The sequence below is a fragment of the Tachypleus tridentatus genome, chromosome 7, assembly GCF_004210375.1.
Source record: "Tachypleus tridentatus isolate NWPU-2018 chromosome 7, ASM421037v1, whole genome shotgun sequence".
Lineage (NCBI taxonomy): Eukaryota > Metazoa > Arthropoda > Merostomata > Xiphosura > Limulidae > Tachypleus > Tachypleus tridentatus.
This window is the reverse complement of record NC_134831.1, coordinates 76,294,696-76,316,004: the sequence shown is the minus strand read 5'-3', so window position 1 is coordinate 76,316,004 and position 21,309 is coordinate 76,294,696. Positions and strand designations below refer to the sequence as shown.

Genomic DNA, 21,309 nt, shown 5'->3' with positions numbered 1-21,309 from the left:
CGAATATTAACACTTGGGTCGCCACTCAGTCTTACGCTAGAATATTAACACTTGAGTCGCCACTCAGTCTTACGCTAGAATATTAACACTTGGGTCGCCACTCTAAAGACCTTAATACGAGTTTCCCCGTAGTAGTGTTAGTATTAGTAAGGTCACAAATCTAATTTTCTACAAAGTAAAATCTATTACTGATTATCACGAAACGTACATATGTTCCGCTTTCTTCAAGCCAATGCTTTCCCACATCACAGAATTAGCTCACCCTCCTTCCTCAAAATATTACAACGGACATTTCAAGATATACATAAAACAAATCAAAGCTTATTTTACTCAGATTTAAAACCGTGTGGAATCACCGACTCCAACACGTTGCAAATTGTCTACTGTAAATTAGAAGGCTCATTTCAATCCCATACTGATACCGTATTAACACATATGTACTGTTGTATCCTAGCACAGTTTTATGAGAACCAATTACAAAAATTTTACCCATCACACTACTTTAACTCTTGCTTCACAACTAAACTTTAAATATAAAAAATAGCGCGTATAGAAACCAAAGTAAAATGATTTGAAAATAAATCTTTAAAAGTGTTTGAACTTTACACACGTATGGCGCTTACCCTTTTATTATTATTATTATTCTTTACTTGCGACAGCAGTATGAATTCTCGGGTTCAAAGTTCGATGTGGCATTAAGAATGCATAGTAAAAATCAAACCAAAAATATATACAAGTCAATATTGATTTATCCTCTAATATAACGCAGGCACACCAGTAGATTTCATTCGGAATAACAAATAGCACTGTGCCTATTAGCAGTGTGGCCATCAGCAGAAAAAGAAAGATCCATCAAGTATTCTGTGTACAAGCAACGGAGAATAACAAAAAAAATCGAGTTGTTTCATTAACCAAGCCTAAATGAACTGGACTTCTTCATATCAAAGTATTATTGTCACGTTTTCTGGGCGAAACAAAGATTAATTTCCCCGCTGTAAATGAATTTCGAATTTCGTCCAGTTTAAATAATGCGTATAATAGCAAACCGTATCACATCTTTCTCTAAAGGAATACGTTTCTATATAAATTCAGCGATTCTCAACCTTTTCTAATATCATTCACACCTGTAAGTTTTTCACAACAGCTCACTCATCCAAGTTATAGAAAAAACAAAAACTTAAGTAAAATTCGTTATTATGACTACAAATTACAAGGCTACAACTCCAACTCCCTATGAATACCACATAAATGTATTTATCAAGCTACAACTGGAATAGTTTTTTTTTTTTTGCTTGTGAATTTGTTGTACAACTGATAATCTTAACTCACCCAACCATTTACCCCATCATTCTCATAACGCCTGATTCTGATGTCATTCACCCAGTTAAGAAGAACCAAGATAAATATATAAATAATGATATACAAACCAAGAAAGGGGAAGACAGACTGTCTGTAACAAATTTGTAAAGCAGACTGTTTAGAATTCAGTTCTGGGTTAAGATCTTGAATACGTACAGTGTTTTATTACGTAAAGAATTTCAAACAGATGCACTGCACGAAATACCGAAATAGAAGAAGTTCGTGGAATGAGAATCACGATCCTTCACGTAATGTTGACAGAAGTTGGATGGACTCGTTAAACACGCAACTGAGGACGAGTTTAGATCCCACGTAGCCTCGTTCACACTGAACATAAACGAAGTGTTGTTTGTTTTTGTTGTTCTTTTAATGGCAGGGCTACTATGGATATTTGTGACCGTCTCTAATTTTTGAAGTACTGACCATGAGGAAGACAACTGACGGGAAGTACTTACCGCCAACTCTTGGGTTATCATTTTAACAACGAATAGTGCATTTATCCTCATATTATATAGCGCCCATGGTTGAAAGGGCGAACAAGTTCGGCGCTGGGTTTCGATCCGGTAACCCACAAATTGCGAGTCGAGCGCTCTAACTACTGAACTATGCCTGATCCAGACAAATAGAAACATGTGCAGTGCACGCGCATTCAAAAGGTAAATTCATTATATTCCTGAGCCAAAAAAAAAACATCTATTGACACGCCTTGAGAGATATAAAAAGGAACTTGTGGAAATACACGCCGTTACTTAATTGTTTCTATTGATGTTCACGAACGTATATTACGAAGAATACGGTTCATTTGAGTACATCAAACTGCACGAACAGAGGAGCGTGAAGTATATTGAAGCAACTAGTGATCATCACTGAAGATTAACTTGAAATATTTCTGAAGAAAATGTTTAAAACGATTACAATTCTAAAAAACGAGAATATATCCTTATAACGATGTAAGTAGTTTTACAACAATCAGATAACAACAAAAATACCTATCAGCATTTTCTTGCTTATAAATTTAGAGTGTTTTTAGTTTTCCAAAATAAGATGCTTAAATAATAGCAAAGATTAAACTGCCAGTATTTATTCTTTCACTATTTTATGGTTAAACAGTAAATATGTAACATCACACAGACTGATCTAAATAATATAGAATTTTGGTGTCAAAAATATACTTATTATTTTCTTTGACGTCATCACACACAAGAAAAAAATTTGTACGAATGAACGTTGGCTTGTAATATACTGCAAATTTGATTTATATTCCACATGTGAATATTTTCGTATTGTATAAATATCACATTACGCAAAATTCTACAAGACTTTCAGTCCAATGCAACAAAATTCATGGGTCAAGGGAAAAACACGTTGTCGTAAGCCAATAGTATTTAAATATGTGAATTGTTAGAATTGTTACTAAGGGATAGTCCAAGTAATCGATTAAATTCGTAGAATCCAGCTGATGACATGCTCATGAGTAAAAGGAAAAATGTATTCATCTCTTGAGTTATGCGTGTCTGCAAACAATAACTTTGCATACAAAAATGACGAATCATCATCATGTCATACAAAAAGGACTATGGTTATTTCAGACATTCTTTCAACTAGAGTTGTTCAAACTAACTCAGCAAATAGCTAATACTGATCTCTTAACAATTTGATAATACATTTAACATTAAAAATGTGCCTGTTTAATGGGAAATTCAAGGATTTTAATAAACATGGACTTCGCTGAAATCCATTATTCATTAAAATCATTTTAGTATTTATTTGAATTATTTCATCTAGATATATATTGTTTAACATAAAGTAACACACTCGCACAAGTTCGACATATTGTAAATTCTTCATATGATCAAAATAGAACGGTTTGTTTTTTTAATACCAAGTCAATTCAGTTTTTATAAACGTATGCTTGTTTCTCTCGAGATAGATTATTTTCCCTAATTTTGAACCGGTAAAGTAGAAGAAAGGCAGCTATCAACAGCAAACTGTCAACTTGTCGGCATCACTCTTATAACGTGACGTACCTACGGCTCAAACAGCGTGGACAGCGATTATGCGACAAAGGGACGCGAACACTGAATTTTCAGATTTAAGAACGGTAAACACTAGGCCACACTTTGTAAAGATAATTAGTAAAATTCAATACAGAAAACAGCGAATTTAGTACTGTATTAACGTTAGATATAATCTGCCCTGGTGAGCAAATAAATTCTGATTTATGGTAAACCATACGAAATCAAACAGCATGAAACAATATCGCTAATCAAAATTGATTAATTTATCTAATTTTCAATCAATACCTTTGTAATGTGCTTTCCCTTACATTAGATTTACCAGAATTTAAACAAACAAAATTGTATCACATCCAAAATATCGTAAACATTTTCAATACATCCACATCCTAATAATATATCCAGAGAAGAAAAAAATATTTAAGAAACATGAAAAGACAGATAATACATACACTGATAGACAGAAGAACGATCAAACAGCTAATCCGAAAAAAAAACTAATACTGACCATCAATCAAAACCTACTTCTGCCTTGCAGAACAAATATCTTCCTCAAAATGATAAAGATGAAAATAATCTTCGTTATCAACATTTGGTCAATGTTTCGGACCAGTGAGGGTCAGGTAAAGCATTGACCTCTTACTCCATCTTACGAATTATTTTATTTGCACTATTACCAAACCGTAGATAATATCCCTTATGTTGTTGTATTGCTCACAGTATGTTAAATTCTACACGTTGTTCATAGTTTTAATTAACATATCCTTTTCATGCCATGTCCAATGCAAGGGGTAGTATTATATCATATTTTTACTAGCTTCCTTTATGTATGCTTCTAGTATTAGTTCGTGTTCACAATATACGTCCACTCAACAGTCACACACAATCCTATTTTTACATACAAAACCCTTTTAAAACAGAGCTACGTGTGTGTCTAGGATTCAGTTAGCCTAGCTTTGTTTGAACTGTCTGATTCTGATTGATGATGTTTAAAATGGAGAGGTACTTAAGGCTAGGCTCATAGTGTATTGTGTAATTCTCTACTTTGCACATCAGTTCGTTTTTATTAATATTTCTCTCATAATTTTGAAGCGAGTAATATAAGAATCTGTTTGATGTTTGAATAGTTGTGTAGTAGAAAATGAAACCTTGTTTGTCTTTCAAAGTCGTACTAATTTTGAATAGATAGACCACCAGAAGGGAAAAGGCGCAGCTCTGGAACTATTTTAACTTAAAATTAGAAGATACCTCATCGGACAAGAAAAGTTAGATTATGAATTAGCTGAAGTAAACAGCTATTGAAAAAAATAATTTATGTACCAAATTTATTTAATACACTTTCAAAAACTTAACAGATATTAACTCTATACATTTATGAAAAATAGCTATTTAATAACAAAAATAATTTTATGAACTAGTGTATACAATTAAAAAACATTATGTACTGTCGTACTATTGTATGATTCTTGCGTGATATGTTTTAATTTTGTATAGTACAATTCCTGAGAATAAGGCTTCTAGCTTAACTGGATGTTATTTGAATGTATTATGTTGTATTAACATAAACTGATTGATTAGTCACTACTCTTACAACGCACCTACAGTGTAAAGGCGCTATCCATAGAACCTCAGATATGCAGTACGGCACACAAACCATCAGACTCAAAACAATTTTTAAGGCCTCATTTTTGTTTTTCTCTTTATAACTACATGCATGGTCCTTAAGTTCAGAAACTAATTTATGCTGATAAAGAACAAAACAACCATCTTTGTCTGCTATAATGAACAACGCTGCCAAGAACTAACGATGCAATTAGATATTCGACCGCTGAAACGAGTGATGTAATTGATGACTGATCGTACTTATAACACGGGGAAACAGCTATACACACCATCGAATGAATCAAGTATGGATTATCTTTGTCTGGAGAATCAAACGTTTCTGATTTAAAACTAAGAACATAAATACTGTTGTAAAAAGTTAATTTACTAACGGTTCTGAAGCTAAAAACGTTTCAGAAAAGACATTCTTTACTTGTATAACCAAACAGATAGGGAATTACTTTCCTTTGAACTTGCTTTCCGCCTAACTATGAAAGTTTACAACGTCCACCAAAGTTATTATCTATAGTGAATAAAACATAAAATGATTTACAAAAAGCACACAGGAAAACGTGCTTTCATTTTCAGTAGAACCGTAAGACAAATATGCTTCAAATACTTAACTCAAATTTAACGTATTTCCCGACTACTGTGCATGTCTAGTGTGGTTGTGCATGTGAACAACCTGATCTTATATTTATTATTGTACCCCCTAGAATGGATTACTTGTTGTGACTGGTCGAGAACGCATCACGTGGTAACATTTTCAAAATTGTTTCGAATGATGAGGAACAAATTGCGCCAATGCTGCCTGGTAGTTATGCCATTGTCATGCATGCGTTAGTTACGTCGCAGAAAAAAACTGCAGACGACAATTTTTGCAGAATTGTGAGGAAACGCCGTTTCATTTCGTTCTAATTACAATAAATTTCATCATAACCATAAAATGGATGTGGACATCGACATGAAGATTTCAGTTATTCATAGACTACACAGTCGTTTAGGCAACAGAGTTGTATAAATAACATTCATACTGATTCATTTAGGCCTAAGTTACAAACAATGTCAAAACTTCTGCTAGCATTCCAGGCAAATTTTGTAATAAAGTTAACAGGTGAGTTATAACTACTACGTTCACGTTATGATTGTCTGTTATATTTTAAAAATTAAAGAAAATTCTAAATGTTATTGATTTACAACTGATTATTAAAATAAGACCAATATACTGAATGAAATATAAAAATACATGTAGACTAGGCAGGGTATATAGGTTAAATATACTGAGTGACAGCACTTAATCACATTAAATTAAAACTGAGAAAGAAGAAGGGTGAATAAAACAACTGACTGGCGATTTCGGGCAGCATACAATTGATTCCTCTCATAATCTGTCAATAATTGTTCACTGTTATTACAGAACTATTTTTGTGACTGTTCAAAGTTTAATAATTTCAGGAATAATCCTACCATTGTTTTACGTCTGTGATTACCATGGAAATGTTGTTATTATGACTATTATATATGCTAGATGTGACTTCATGAGTTTTTGATTTATGGCTGCTCATCTTAGATAATCATAATGTTACCGACAACTGATATTTATCCGCTGTTTACGGTTCTGCAACAAAGCAACTCGCGATATTTTTTACCTTGCATTTCTATTATCAGATCCATCGAAAATAATTTAGTCAACGGTTTAAGAACTCTAAACTGTAGGTCGCTACAGGGTTTTCTGTAGCCTGTTTTTGTTTGCTAATCCGTTCTTATATCTTATTTTTATTTTCGCTGGAGCTACACAAGGGCTATCTATCTTCGCTAGTCGTCCCTAGTTTAGCAATGTAAGACTAAAAGGAAAATAGCTAGTTCTCACCACCCTTCAACAACTCTCGAGCTAATCTTTTACCAACGAATAGTGGGATTGACCATCGCGTTATAATGCTCACACGCCTGAAAGGGCGAGAATGTTTGATGTGACGGGGATTCGAATCCGCGACTTACGAGTCGAGCGCCCTAACCACCTGGCCGTGCAGGACCCATTTATGTCTATTTCATCTTATCTTTAAAGCTGCAACTTCAGTGCGACCATGGTTATGTTTTTTTTATTTACATGTGTGTTATTTTTCTTTATAATCGTCTACTATAAATTCCTCATCTCCTATTTTTGGACTTCAAACTCAGCGAATTAAATTGTACACAACGCTGCTCGAAAACTATTTGGGTTAGTCGTCCCTCATTTAGAACTAATAGAAAGAAAGGAAGGTGCCTTGTCAACAGCACCCAACACCGACTCTTGAACTACTCTAATGGAAGCGGGATTTACCACAACATTATAACGCCCTCACAGACTGAAAGGCCGAGTACGTTTGGTAAGGGAATTCGATTACACGATTCGCTAATTGCAAGTCGAGCACCCTAGGAACCAGATCCTTCCTACTGGACAGTTAAAGTAACTAAATGATCTTCTGAAGGTTACAGATATCCACAACTTCAATATCTAAAAATCATACATGCTGAATTATGAGTGTCAAAATAACCAACACTTTTTGTAATAAATCGTCTTTTTATTGCAAATTTTATGCTTTTGTTGTGAAAGTGAAATTATGAACATTTTAGAAATACGTACCGACGAACTTGAAATTTATCCTAACAAAATTTGGAAAGATACCCATAAAACACGCGTTTATATTTTCACACATATGAAAATACTTTCAGAGATGTGTGAAACCTACTACTTTCACAAAGTCCTGCACCTTTTGTTGTACTTATTTTGAAATTTTAAAGGTAATCAATCTCACATTACCTTAATATACTACATGACATTTTCAGGTGAAGTTTTATCTTAAAAAGTGCAATCAAAGAACTTATGAAGCATGTTACGCACACTTATCACAAGTTCCCGTACTTTTACAAATACTTACGTCTTTTGAACAAAAATCTTCCTACACTTACATCTGCAGTTACGCCCTAACGTTTAATGGCTTTCTAATTTAGAAGTGGTCTTATTTTACCCACTTATGCGAATCTTACATACCAGACATTCTTTTCAAAAATGTTTGTTCGTATTTTAATTTCATGGCACTTTTATTAACACAAATACATTTCCCTAGTAAAATGTATTGTGGCCAAAAACTAATATAGGTTGCTCGTTTGTTTTAGAACTATACCACAATGGACTCTCTGCAGTGCCCACCACGAGGATTTGAATCCCAGATTTTGGCATTATAATTCCATAAACTTACCGCTGCTCCACTAGCGGACCTTATGTAAGAAGTTGTTCAACATGGCTTGAAAAAAAGACTCACTGATGATAAACTTTGTACCACTTAACAATATATATTTTGTGCTGTAATTCTAATTAAAATTTTAAATTATTCGGCCACGAAAATGAGCAATCGCAAGTAAGCTTCAATAAAGGTCGACGTGATTTAACAGATAGCGTGTCCGGGCTGCAAATCCAGGTATTCGTGGTTTGTAATCCGTTGTCGCAAGAAAACAAAATTCGCTCCGTACTTAGTTGTTAGAGGCGAGTCTTAAGAGTGTCAATGAAAATCACGGACAAGAGTAGCCTCCTAAAAATTGGTGTTGGACACTGCCAATTAACCGCCTTCCCTCAATATTCTACAAATTCAAAATGAGGAATGGCTATGTGCAGGTAGCCCTTTTTTAACTTTGTGAAATTCTGAAACAAACAAACACTAAACTCTTTAATAAACTAGAAATGGCATTTATCACGCTAAGTGAAATCATATTTAACTTGCCAGGAAACAGTAACAGCTATACGATTAGCAATACAGGACTACCGCAAAGACAAAATTCGGACGTAAACATTACCAGTTTTGTTGTTGTTGTTAACAAAGGCCAAACTTTGCAGCTAACTACTTTCGAACAATTTTATCTAGATGGTTATCTCACAGAATGAAGAGCAAGATAAATGAACACAATCCCATAATAACAGATAAAAACATAAATGCACAACTGCTTTATGCAGTTCTACAAAATTCGAATTCCCTTTGTATAATTTCAAACGATCCAAGAGATTTAATTACACTAGCAGGTTTTACACTGTTTGAGAAATTCGCTGTTGTTCCATTCTCAGATGGTCAAATACCCACTTCACAGCTATACTTGTGAGATTTCAATCACGAACTCGAAGTGAAACCATCTACTGATATACAAGATTAAATCTCTAGACACGTTAAGCGTTTTTACAATGTCTTTCATTCACAGAAAAAGTACAATATTTCATCTACGTAAAACACCTCTCTCTGGAACACAATGAAAGTTAACTGAATTAACTAATAACGACACTGGTCCTTTAAAACTATTGACTGCACATTGTAATAATAGTATTACACATAGTTTGTATGTGGAGAAGGACTACTTTGTAGCGTATCTATATTCTTTAACAAGCAATATGACCCTTATTTTACATATCTAAAAAAAGAACATTTATATTTCGAGTTCTCAGGTTTTCCTGTCTTTTCTGGTTTTTCAGTCGGTTTAAAGCTTTTACATGTCAAATTTTATTAGTTTTTCTGAACTTCTCAGTGGATTTCAAGCAGTCTCAAGCCAGAGTGCCAGTCTTTTCTGGACTCATCAGTAATCAGACAAATCACTTGGGTTTTGATTGTCCTTTTGGGACCTTCAAGGAGTAACATTTTATATAGTGAATTTATAATTTTCCCCTTAATTAAATTTACTCAGCCTTAATCAGCTTTTTAAAGTAATTTTGTTTGAAGTTATTATTTGATTTACAAATATAGTACATATAGCAACGAATTTTTGGCCAAAATTACATTGTTTATATATGAGGAAATTCAAAAACTGTAAATTCGCTTCCGGAATGGATAAACAATTCACTCAGTGACAAATGAACACTGTGCGGTCTGCATTACCCTAATTCCAATGTTTACGTATCCTTAAAACTAATTTATTCACATTCTCACATTATTTCCCATAATACACTACTTAAAAATAGAATATCTCTTCTGAGCACAACATTAAATGATAGCCAAAATAAAGAAATGTGTTTGTGAAACTGGATGTTGCATGATGCTTGGAACAAGTAACATCTAACACAACAGGATGACTACCGTAGTTCATTGCTTTATTTATAATTATTATTAATCACGACTTGACAGGCTTAGAATGTCAATTTTACGTAAAATTACATTATACTACGAGCTTAGATTCGTTTCAAATCCGAATTACGTAAGGAAAGAGATACGGTTATGCAAGTAACATATCACATTGAGCTGGAAATTGTTTTGTTGTTGTTGTTGTTGTTTTTTGGGGGGGGGACTTTACATCAAATACACTAAAAAATGTGACAATTTCCTTCGATGCTTCAAGAAATGAAACTCATTAAATGTGTTGCTCTACTCCTCAATGCGGGTTTTGCCTGCCTGCTCAATAAAAAAAAAACAACGCAAATAAACGTTATATCCTATTACACACACACACACACACACACACACGCTATATATGATATAAATAGTGAGAGAGAGGGGGTTCTCCTGAAAAAAGATTGTATAATGTAACCAAAATAATTGAAGTAATCCCTAGTCACATCCGATGACAATACAGAGTACACAGTTGTACTATATACTTGTATTTATACTTCTAATGATCACCTAGTTTAATGTACTGTACTACGTGTACAAAACTAAACTATTTAACATACATTTCTAGAGTGTAATCAATGCTACAAATATTTGTTAACACTAAAAATAAAAAAACAGATTCGTTAAATATGTAGTTCGAAATTAAAACCACAAAATAAATACGTTAATGACATATTTACTGAAGGCGCTGACAATGACATTGTAAGATACTTTTCTTCAAACTAAGGTATGAAACACTGAAACCTTAACAACGGATTTTCAAAATGACAGTGAATAAAACTGTTTGTTTTGAATTTTACGCAAAGCTACACTAGTGCTATTTGCGTTAACCGTTCATAATTTTACAGTTTAAAACTTGATAAAGGGAAGACAGCTGGTCATCACTACCCACTGCCAACTCTTGAGCTACTCTTTTACCAACGAATGGTGGAATTAACCGACACATTACAACGCTCCCACGACTAAAAGGTCAAACATGATTGATATGACGGGGATTTAAACACGCGACCCTCAAAGTACGAGTCGAGTGCCTTAACCACCTGGCCTAACACTAGAGGGAAGGGTAGTTAGTCATCACCCCCCGCCGTTAAGTCTTGGACTACTCTTTTACCAACGAGTAATGGGATTGACCGGCACATTACAACGTTCCCACGACTGAAAGATCAAACATGTTTGGTTTGCTGGTCATGCTTGGCAAAGTGATTAAAATGAACGAAAAAAATACCGTTCGTAAATTAAAAATTGAAAACACTGAAATATTTTTTTTCTTAATATTTTCAGAAACAGTTTTTATCTCGCACACTGTATCTCGTAGAAGTAAGATTTACCCGCAGTTCGATTATTTCTTATCTTCTTTCTACAGGCTTAAACACCATATGTACCTATTTGTATTACCAAACTCCATATTTTACGATAGTACAATTACTACAACGAAACAGATTTAACATCTTAAATATAAAAGAAAATACGTTATTCGATAAATTTGTACAACCCTCATGAATACAGCAATCTTTCACATAACAGAAACATTCAGGATCAAAACAACGGTAAATAAAACTGAAATTACTCTAAAAAAAATCAGGTAAATAGTAGACTGTAAATAACCGACATCTAACGCGTGAAAGGTTTTAACAACGAATACGAGAAGAAAAAAAATGGATTTGCAACATAAATACTGTATAAATACTGTCGTGACGCAGAACTTTTTCCATTCCTTTTAGTGTGTAATCTATTATCCTGGCTAGAACATTTTGACATATAGCTGAAGCTAACGACAGAAGTCGTTGTTGTTTCTTCTGGCAGTGACTTTGAAAACCAAAAGTATAATGGCTCATATTTTTGGCCTTCTAAAAATACCATTATACTTACTTACCTGAAGTTAACTATACAGATATCTTGCGATTATGCATCTCTGGACAGTTGGTATGGGTATTAACACTAACTACTAAAGCAGAGAACAACATTTCCATCTTCTATGGTCATCTGCATGTTACCAAAGATGACCTAAGAAGGTCAAAACGTTGTTCTCTGCTTTAGTCGCAAGTGTTCAGATCCATACAAGTCGTCCTGAGATAAGATACATTTTCACTTCAAGTAGATTTTCGTTATCACAAATTACTTCGTGTTTTCTAACCATATAAATATAGTAAAATTATATTACATTTATCTTGTGTTTTCTAACCATACAGATATATCACATACATTGTGTTTTCTAACCATACAGATATATCACATACATTGTGTTTTTAAACCACACTGTTATACCACATTTACCCGAGTTTTCAAACCATAGTGATACAAAGTTACCTTGAATTTTCTAACCACACAGATGTATCAAATTTATCATTGACCTTCTAATCACCATTATATTACACTAAACCATCACTCGGTGGCTACTTAAAAAATGGATATGATATATACCATCAAGATTTTCACTATACTATGTACGAGGTAGCAAAGACAAACCATCGCATCCATCTTCCAGAAGATGGATGCATATACATTTATATACAAACACCTCATAGGGTTTTAATCAATGTTCTCAACCACGTGCGACTGGTTGCGGTGTTTTAACACTTGATTAACTAACTGAACAATGGTACGGCTTGCTCAAACCAGATTCTTCAATAATGGCGTTATAAAAACGTATGAACAAAAAAAAAGTGTAAAATGTTACCTGTAGAAAATGACGTAGACACTCCGAGCCGTGGGTTTTTAGCAACTGTTGCAAGTTTTCCATGCCATACCGCCGCAAGTCAAACCCATTGGTGGTCATTCTGTGTTACGAGCAACAGAACACAGCAGGAAACTATCTTGGTCATCGAGAGGCAGAAGCTTAGGACTGACCATCGTCCAGAGTTGATAAGTGATCCCATTAAAGTACAGGGCAATCATTGATCATTCCCCACATTCCGAACAGACTGGCAGTTCTACTGACCCCTACATTATGGTTGATGGTTTTGCTAAGACTGAATATTACCTACTGCACAACGTAAAGTAGCGAAAATTCCACATTCACACGCAAGGAAAACTAAGCATACAGTAACGATCTCTGTTCCCCCACTATATGAATAAAGAGGACAACAACATAGGAACTCTACACTATTAAGAAAACTCTTGGGACAGAACTGGCATTCACTTGATATTCTTCTGTTTCAAAATGTCAACGGGTGTTGGTTGAGCATTATAATGTCTCGTTAGTTTCGATTTTAACAACTTCAGTTATCAAAACAACGGTAAAAACATGTACATAATATACTCGTGTTTAATCAAGAAGATTACAATGCATGTGCCACAGGTGATTATTTGGAGAATGCATCTATATATACTTACTAGATATGGAATAAGGATTTCATTCACCTACATCACCAAGGCTGATGGATCAACACGAAATATCCATTGCAGGACTCCAAGAAATAAATTATGTAAAGAACAGATTAGGTTAAAATATTAATACTTGCGTGCAGTATGCTTAGAAACACACTAGATGGTGTTAAATACAGCTGTGCTCTGCACTGATGTTAACGAGCTGTAATATACAGCCTCCTGCAGCCAGTAGAGTATTGTAGGAGTACCCCAGAGAGCTAGAAAACAGTGGGAGAGTCTACGGTTTATAAGCAGTGGCCATCATTAAGAGAGTTGGAGGTAGGCATATCCGATAAGGTTGCAATTTCACGATACATAATAAAACCGCCATCCACACCACATAACTTACAAGAGAATGAAAGGTCTAAAGTTTCAATGCTTTTCAAGAATATATCTATTTTGATATATTTATTCTGCTAAACTTGACAAGTCTTATCAGGTTCACGTAATACCGTACTTTAAAAAAAAGAGATAAACTGAAAGTTGCTACATTTTTTACTCATTTTATCCCGAATAGTCAAACAATCCGGTGAGCAGAGTTACTTTAGTATCAGCATTTTTATGCCGGCTTAATAAAATCTTTACTTAGCTCTACTAACGCTCAAGAAGAAGCGCTGGAATAACCACTCACCCTACAACGCGGTAGCTGGAACTCTTCTGTTTCGTTCATTCCACACAGTGGAGGCGAGCAGCCTGATAGAGTGGCCGATAGGTGGCGACAGAGTAACAAGAGCAGTTGATTTACAAAAGGAACAAGCGTGCTAACCCCGCCCCGTAACAAACGAAATATCAGTAGCAAAAATACACATTAGATTAGACTAGTGTTACTAGAAAGTACAACTCTTTTCACTTCACATTTACAGAATATTCTGATTATTAAATCCCATGTAAAATTACCAATATTTTTATGAGTTTCATGAAGAATTAAATCAAAACTTCATATTCACATATGTGCAAGAAACTCCAAGTAAATGTGTACTTTACGTGGAAGAGTCGCAGTGACCCATCACAGATTAAGTAGGGGCGACATAAAGACACTCGTGATCTGTGAAGGTGGTTGTGACACCTTACCATCTTTGCTGTTTAGGTGCACAATAATAGTGCCTCAGAGAAAATATGGTCTAAGAAGTAAAGGGACATCTCGGACATACGATGTCCCGTCATAATCGGTAAAGAAAAAACAAAAGTAGGAGCGATACTCAGATCAGATATGGGCTGCACACGAAGTATCACTTCAGAACACATTCGACCTGCTCTACAATCTCAGATTTTATAATATAAAATTTTCGTTAATTAATTCAGTTGTTCTACACTGTGGTTCAGAATAGTGTAATTAGATTTAATCAGGTATCTTATGTTATAAAATTGTTCAAAACTGGTATTAAAAGCCAGGCTTTCTCCACTCTGACGCCGTTATGAAGCAGAACAAATCTTATGAAGAAAACAGACGCGACAGAAGGTTAATAAATGAGAAGGTCCTTGAAGAAATGTAATCATCCCTTTATTTAATATGATCCGGTTAGTCAGAACTTTATACAGCGCTAAAGATCAGATTAAAAAGGACTTGTACTAGCAGAGTACGATTTTCATAAATGATATTCATTCTTACAGCCTGAGAGTAATTATCACGAGTTTGTTTAAAATGGACTAGTCACTTAACACGTTTCACGAAGTATACAAGACAAGGCTATTATGAGTACATGGAGCGCTAATATACTTGAAACAAAGTCGAACACAAGAAGTTAAGACTACACTACCTATTACGACACAATTAAAAGTTTGATTTATAAGGAGTGCATTCACAAGGAAAGGGAATTGTTTTCTCTCTACCTTAAGGATGAACAAGTTGCGGCCGACAACGTATCTATTCACAGGTAGGCTTATATATAACCTCCATAGTCGTATTTTATAACATGATTATTCATATAGTGTCTGTTGCGTAAGAACATAAAAACGAGAAGTTTGGATGGAAAGCCTTTCGGCTGACCACTTACAGTTCCGATTTCCCTGTGAATGTATGGACTGTTCGGCTGACCACTTATAGTTCTGATTTCCCTGTGAGTGTGTGGACTGTTCGGCTGACCACTTATAGTTCTGATTTCCCTGTGAGTGTGTGGACTGTTCAGCTGACCACGTATAGTTCTGTTTCCCTGTGAGTGTGTGGACTGACCCACGTATAGTTCTGATTTCCCTGTGAGTGTGTGGACTGTTCGGCTGACCACTTATAGTTCTGATTTCCCTGTGAGTGTGTGGACTGTTCAGCTGACCACGTATAGTTCTGATTTCCCTGTGAGTGTGTGGACTGTTCAGCTGACCACGTATAGTTCTGATTTCCCTGTGAGTGTGTGGACTGTTCAGCTGACCACGTATAGTTCTGATTTCCCTGTGAGTGTGTGGACTGTTCAGCTGACCACTTATAGTTCTGATTTCCCTGTGAGTGTGTGGACTGTTCGGCTGACCACTTATAGTTCTGATTTCCCTGTGAGTGTGTGGACTGTTCAGCTGACCACGTATAGTTCTGATTTCCCTGTGAGTGTGTGGACTGTTCAGCTGACCACGTATAGTTCTGATTTCCCTGTGAGTGTGTGGACTGTTCAGCTGACCACGTATAGTTCTGATTTCCCTGTGAGTGTGTGGACTGTCCCCTTTTTCAGTCCCTTCGATTACGGTTGTGCGAGATGCATCTCACAGGATAACGAAGAGCGTATCGGGAACTATATAACAATACAGTTCACAGAACAATAGTGGAAGTATATATGGAACTATATTATAATGTAGCTCACAGAACGCAGAAGGAAGTGTATCTGTAAATATTATAAATGAATTTAAAAAGAAAATATAAAGTAGGAGCTATGATAACACGAAACTTTCAAGTTTAATCGATACCTCTCTATTATATTGTGAACATGTTACAGTACTTTATCGCATTTTTATGATTTGTACTCAATATTTAACTTTACGTGGTTTTAGGATGTACTTTATAAATGTTTAAATATTACAGAACACTCGCATGTTTAATAACGCACTCGCAGAGATCCGCAAAATATTTGCGGTCAAATCAGTATCTTTGTTGCAAGAGTTATTTTTTTAAATACAGGATTTCTACAATAATATAAGATAATCAAAGACACCGAAATCCGTAACTACACTTGTCTTAGACCTTTGATGGTTGATACACTTCAACTTTGTTCGCATTTTATAAAACACATGGTTGTGTTGTATACCATAGCTTTCTTGAATCACACGAAACATTTCCTACACATGACTGCTTCTTTGTATCACAGGAAATTCGATTTATTCCACAACACTGGTCATTCTCAGACAACCGACCTCCAGTGACACAAAGCTGAAAGTACAATTTCTTATCTCAGGTTACGGACTTTCATAATGGCAGATTTTAACAAATCAGAATTGTGTCAAACGTTGCACATCTGTGCAAGTTCTACAAAATTAATCCACGTGTTTGATATGATTGTCTCAGTCTTTTACTTCTAAGGTTAATTGATTAAGGCTGCCACAAGTTACATAATTTCATTTATAATTATTAAATTGAAACAATGAAGTAAATGAAGACATTCCTGCCAGGCTGATTTCACTGTTGATATTTCTATTGATTTGTATGCACACAAACAGAACGACTACATGATATGCCAAGTATTCCTTCTGAGCATAATAAATGATGTAGTAATATCCTGGTTAGTGTGCATGGCAATGGGTATATACAACAGCTTTCTGAGGGGCACTGCAGTGTATGTTCGATTAGCAGAAACGCTGTTATTAAATACCATTTTTCTGACCGGTTCTTCAAACATCTGTTACAAGAGTTTATCGACAGCAGAAAACACGAAATAATGAGTCTACCACTAGGAACTGTGTCTGAGAGTAAGTTACTAAGAAAAGTATCAACAGAACCAACCACTGGAAATTGTGTCACAAAACCAGCCACTAGGAACTGTGTCTGAGAGTAAGTTACTAAGAAAAGTATCAACAGAACCAACCACTGGAAATTGTGTCACAAAACCAGCCACTAGGAACTGTGTCTGAGAGTAAGTTACTAAGAAAAGTATCAACAGAACCAACCACTGTGTGTCACAAAACCAGCCACTAGGAACTGTGTCTGAGAGTAAGTTACTAAGAAAAGTATCAACAGAACCAACCACTGGAAATTGTGTCACAAAACCAGCCACTAGGAACTGTGGCAACAAACCAGTGGATCAAGAGAAAAGACGATTAAACAGCCCCGAATACAGTAAAACACCCATTACTCTGTACCTCAACTGACCAACTGTTATCGCCAATTGACTTGTATCATGGACACGAAGAACATTATAGTGCGAAGTTAGTCCAACTTGATATTAAGAGCGGATTCTAATAAGTGTCCACTGTGTGTAGTAGAAAACTCGAGAATGCATCACAATAAAATTATTGGGTTGAGGAATAATTCGTGAGCGTTTTTCAAGTTAAAAAATATATTCATAAATGAAACGCTTTCGCAAAATATTTCATGTCATTTGGTAGATAATTTTTTGCTCTAATAGATGGTGTGTTTGATTTTCATATGTCTTTAATTTTTGCTTTCATTTTCAGCTCCTTAAATGGAATGTCAAGTGGACAAAATCGAGCATTTTCGACACCATCTGCTTTTCGCATTTAATTTCTTGCAATTTCGTTTAAAACAATGCATACTATATACCTAGGTATTACATGAAATAAAGTATCATAATAAATGTTTTGGATGTAATGTGTTCATGCATTGAAGTATTTTATAATCTTGCATGTAATGCTTGAATGAAATTATTTAAAAACGCTCACGAATTATTCCTAAACCTAATATATAATGATTACTTTACGCATACGCGTAATGTCAACTGATATTGCGGAAAAAAATCTCACGAGCAAGTCTGGCATATAACTTCCATATGACAACACCTGAGAAAGGATTTAAATGAAATCACACAAATGTTACCCCATTAAAATGGTGGATTATAAGAAATGAAAGTGGAAAAACATAACGCAACTGAAGAGACTCATAACATCTCCTGCGAAGGACGAATTTATCCATCACTAAAAATATTTATATCGAAACAAAAAGTTATTCTTTACTCTACAGACATAAATAGAAAGCGCCGAAGTTTTCCTTCAAAGACACATTAGAAGAGTCCTCTCAGCTACAGATAGCACCTAGTTATTAAAGAGTGTCAAGTTGTTCAATGATATGACGTGCACGCACTAACAACCCGCAGTCTATGGTAAGTTAAAAACTCAGTTTTAATGTCCACTCATCTCAGGTCTCGTGTCAACATAATTTGAGCGGTTACACAGTTGCAGATTCAGGGGGTTCGACACAGACGTTTCACAATGTTGACCAGCTGAACGCTGCAGCACAGACTCCCTCCCATTCCAGCTAGGGAATCTGTATTTCACGATTTAGCACCCGTGAAAGACAATAAAAATAAACAAGTTTTGATTATTTACGTTCTAAACATGTTTATTATGAAAAAACTACAGAAAATCACTTTAAACATGGAATGTGCTGCATAAACTCTCCCCTCCTTCTCCAAGCACACAAAGCAAAACCAGTTATATTATTGTGTAGAAGTTTGTTTATAAAGTCCGGTTACAGTGTTTAAAATATGTTTTAAATTTTGCAATACCAGAAACATACAGTCAGACGTAGTTGCACTAAAAGCCACGCGCTGCGCCATGTTTACTACTTTAAGAACATAAATATAATTACCGCTTTTCCTTTATGGTTTAGCTCTTTTTCATATAATCACATGCATCAATGAATTTTCTAGAGACGATATAGACGTGTCAACCAGTGGACGATCTGGAGTGTGCGTGTCAACCAGTAGACGATCTGGAGTGTGCGTGTCAACCAGTAGACATCTGGAGTGTGCGTGTCAACCAGTAGACAATCTGGAGTGTGCGTGTCAACCAGTAGACAATCTGGAGTGTGCATGTCAACAAGTAGACAATCTAGAGTGTGCATGTCAACAAGTAGACGATTCAGTTTGTTTTAATACAAGCACTTTATATAGACTGAGTTTGATAACAAGTTTTATTTCTTGTGTTTATTACAAACTATTGGTCCCAAGTAATACAACAAATGATCGCATATTCAATTATAGAAACACTGTAGAAGCACCACAAATACTAAAAGTAATACTTCACAACAAATTAATGTGTGTGTGTTTACATACAGTCGAAGACAAAAATATTTGGATGGTTTAATTAGAGGAATGTAACAATTTGATTATAATGCCGAATATGAACTTTAATACACATTTGAAGAGAACAATTAAAGACGATAAAACTACCATCTTTGTGTTTTTAAATCAAATATTTGTTTTGTATGCACATACAATCTATGAGGATAGAAATTTGTCATATGTATCTATATATGTATGTGTATGTTCATATTTCACTTATTCTAACATGGAAACTCCAAACATTCAAATGTATACATAAATTTTGTGCAATTATTTACACATACAGGTTTACATTCTGGGTTCAAGTGATATGGGCATTTGATTATTCAGTTTGTAAAACTGTTACTTGTTCTTTGACAAGTAAACTCGGCAAACGTTTATTAAGTCTAAAAAATATTGTCTAAAGAGAAAAATTTTCTACCTAAGAAATAATTAATTGATGTGTACTTTGGTAAATGTAAAAATTTTATGAAAACAGATTTTTCTAAACTAAATTACTGAAAAACAAATCAACTGGTAACTGACTTTGAAATGGCTGGTATATAACGTCCGGTCAAAACACGCGAGCTTGTGTTATGTTTCATAAACCTCGTGCACTTTCCACGTACTATACAACATTCTTCGGTATTGTAGAAGAGTTTATGTTGCAGATATTCTGCACTTAATGTGAACACATACGTGTGAGGGAAATTATTTTCTGCGTTGCTGTGGTGACACGAATGAAAGAAAATGTATTCTACCGTTGCTAAGGGAACATATCCCGTTAGAAACGAACGTTTCTTCCGTTGTTATGGCAACACCTTTGCAATATTTCTTCATTACAGTGTCCACACAAATCAGTGGCTCCAAACCTAAATACTTCACATGTGCAATCTTCAGTCATGCTCAATGCAAGATTCTGCCACTGTCATTTAGTCGCACAAAGTCAAGATATACAGTAACCATACAACACCTACTTTCTACAAACAGAATGATATTTATTTCCATCATTTTATCCATGTGTTTCCACGTTTCATTATACATCCTTCACTGCATTGGTTTACCCTCGTTTCCATAGAGATCCCTACGTGTTCTCGTAAATAAAAACTGTAGCTCTTCTGCTTCAGGCCTCATTTCTTTTACCACTGATTTCACAGCAGAAAAACAATTTTAGTGTTGAATAAGTGTTTATGATGGTAAATATACTGACAAATTTAAGTTTCCACGCACATGTGTCAAAGAAATAGACAACGTTTAACAGTTCACAATAAATATTTACAATGAGACTGTACACTAGCAGGGTACAAAATAGATCGGCGAATTTGATTAGTAGAAACTGCTAACCAATAATGAATTTCATTAACAATTAGCAAACACTGTTTGACATCTATTTAACAATCATCGTTTTAACACACTTTGGCAACTAAATTCAACATTAATAACCTTAAATATCTGTACAGACATCCCATCAGTGAAAAATAGATAAATGGTTTTCATTGTAATAATACTTTTACTCAGCTTCAAATCCTAATATTTAGCTGTATTAAACATAACATTTCACGAACAATATACATCATAGATATTTAACGTAAAACTTCGAAACTGCAAGAAATACCACACACCTCAGCCGGACAAAATAACGCAAGATTCGAT

The 21,309-nt window shown here is 34.8% G+C and overlaps 1 protein-coding gene across 6 annotated transcripts in view; it reads right to left on the bottom strand.

Annotated features, from left to right (window-relative positions):
* Positions 1-21,309, bottom strand: part of Liprin-alpha (PTPRF interacting protein alpha) — a 303,577-nt gene that overhangs the window by 173,829 nt on the left and 108,439 nt on the right. The window contains exon 1 of one of the 6 annotated variants that reach the window (XM_076512551.1): positions 12,777-13,391. The exons of the other annotated variants lie outside the window; for them this stretch is intronic. Within the exon in view, the coding sequence (XP_076368666.1) occupies positions 12,777-12,875 (99 nt within the window). The 5' untranslated portion in view covers positions 12,876-13,391. Of the gene's footprint in view, positions 1-12,776; positions 13,392-21,309 lie in introns of those variants that run through there. 6 annotated transcript variants of the gene reach the window in all.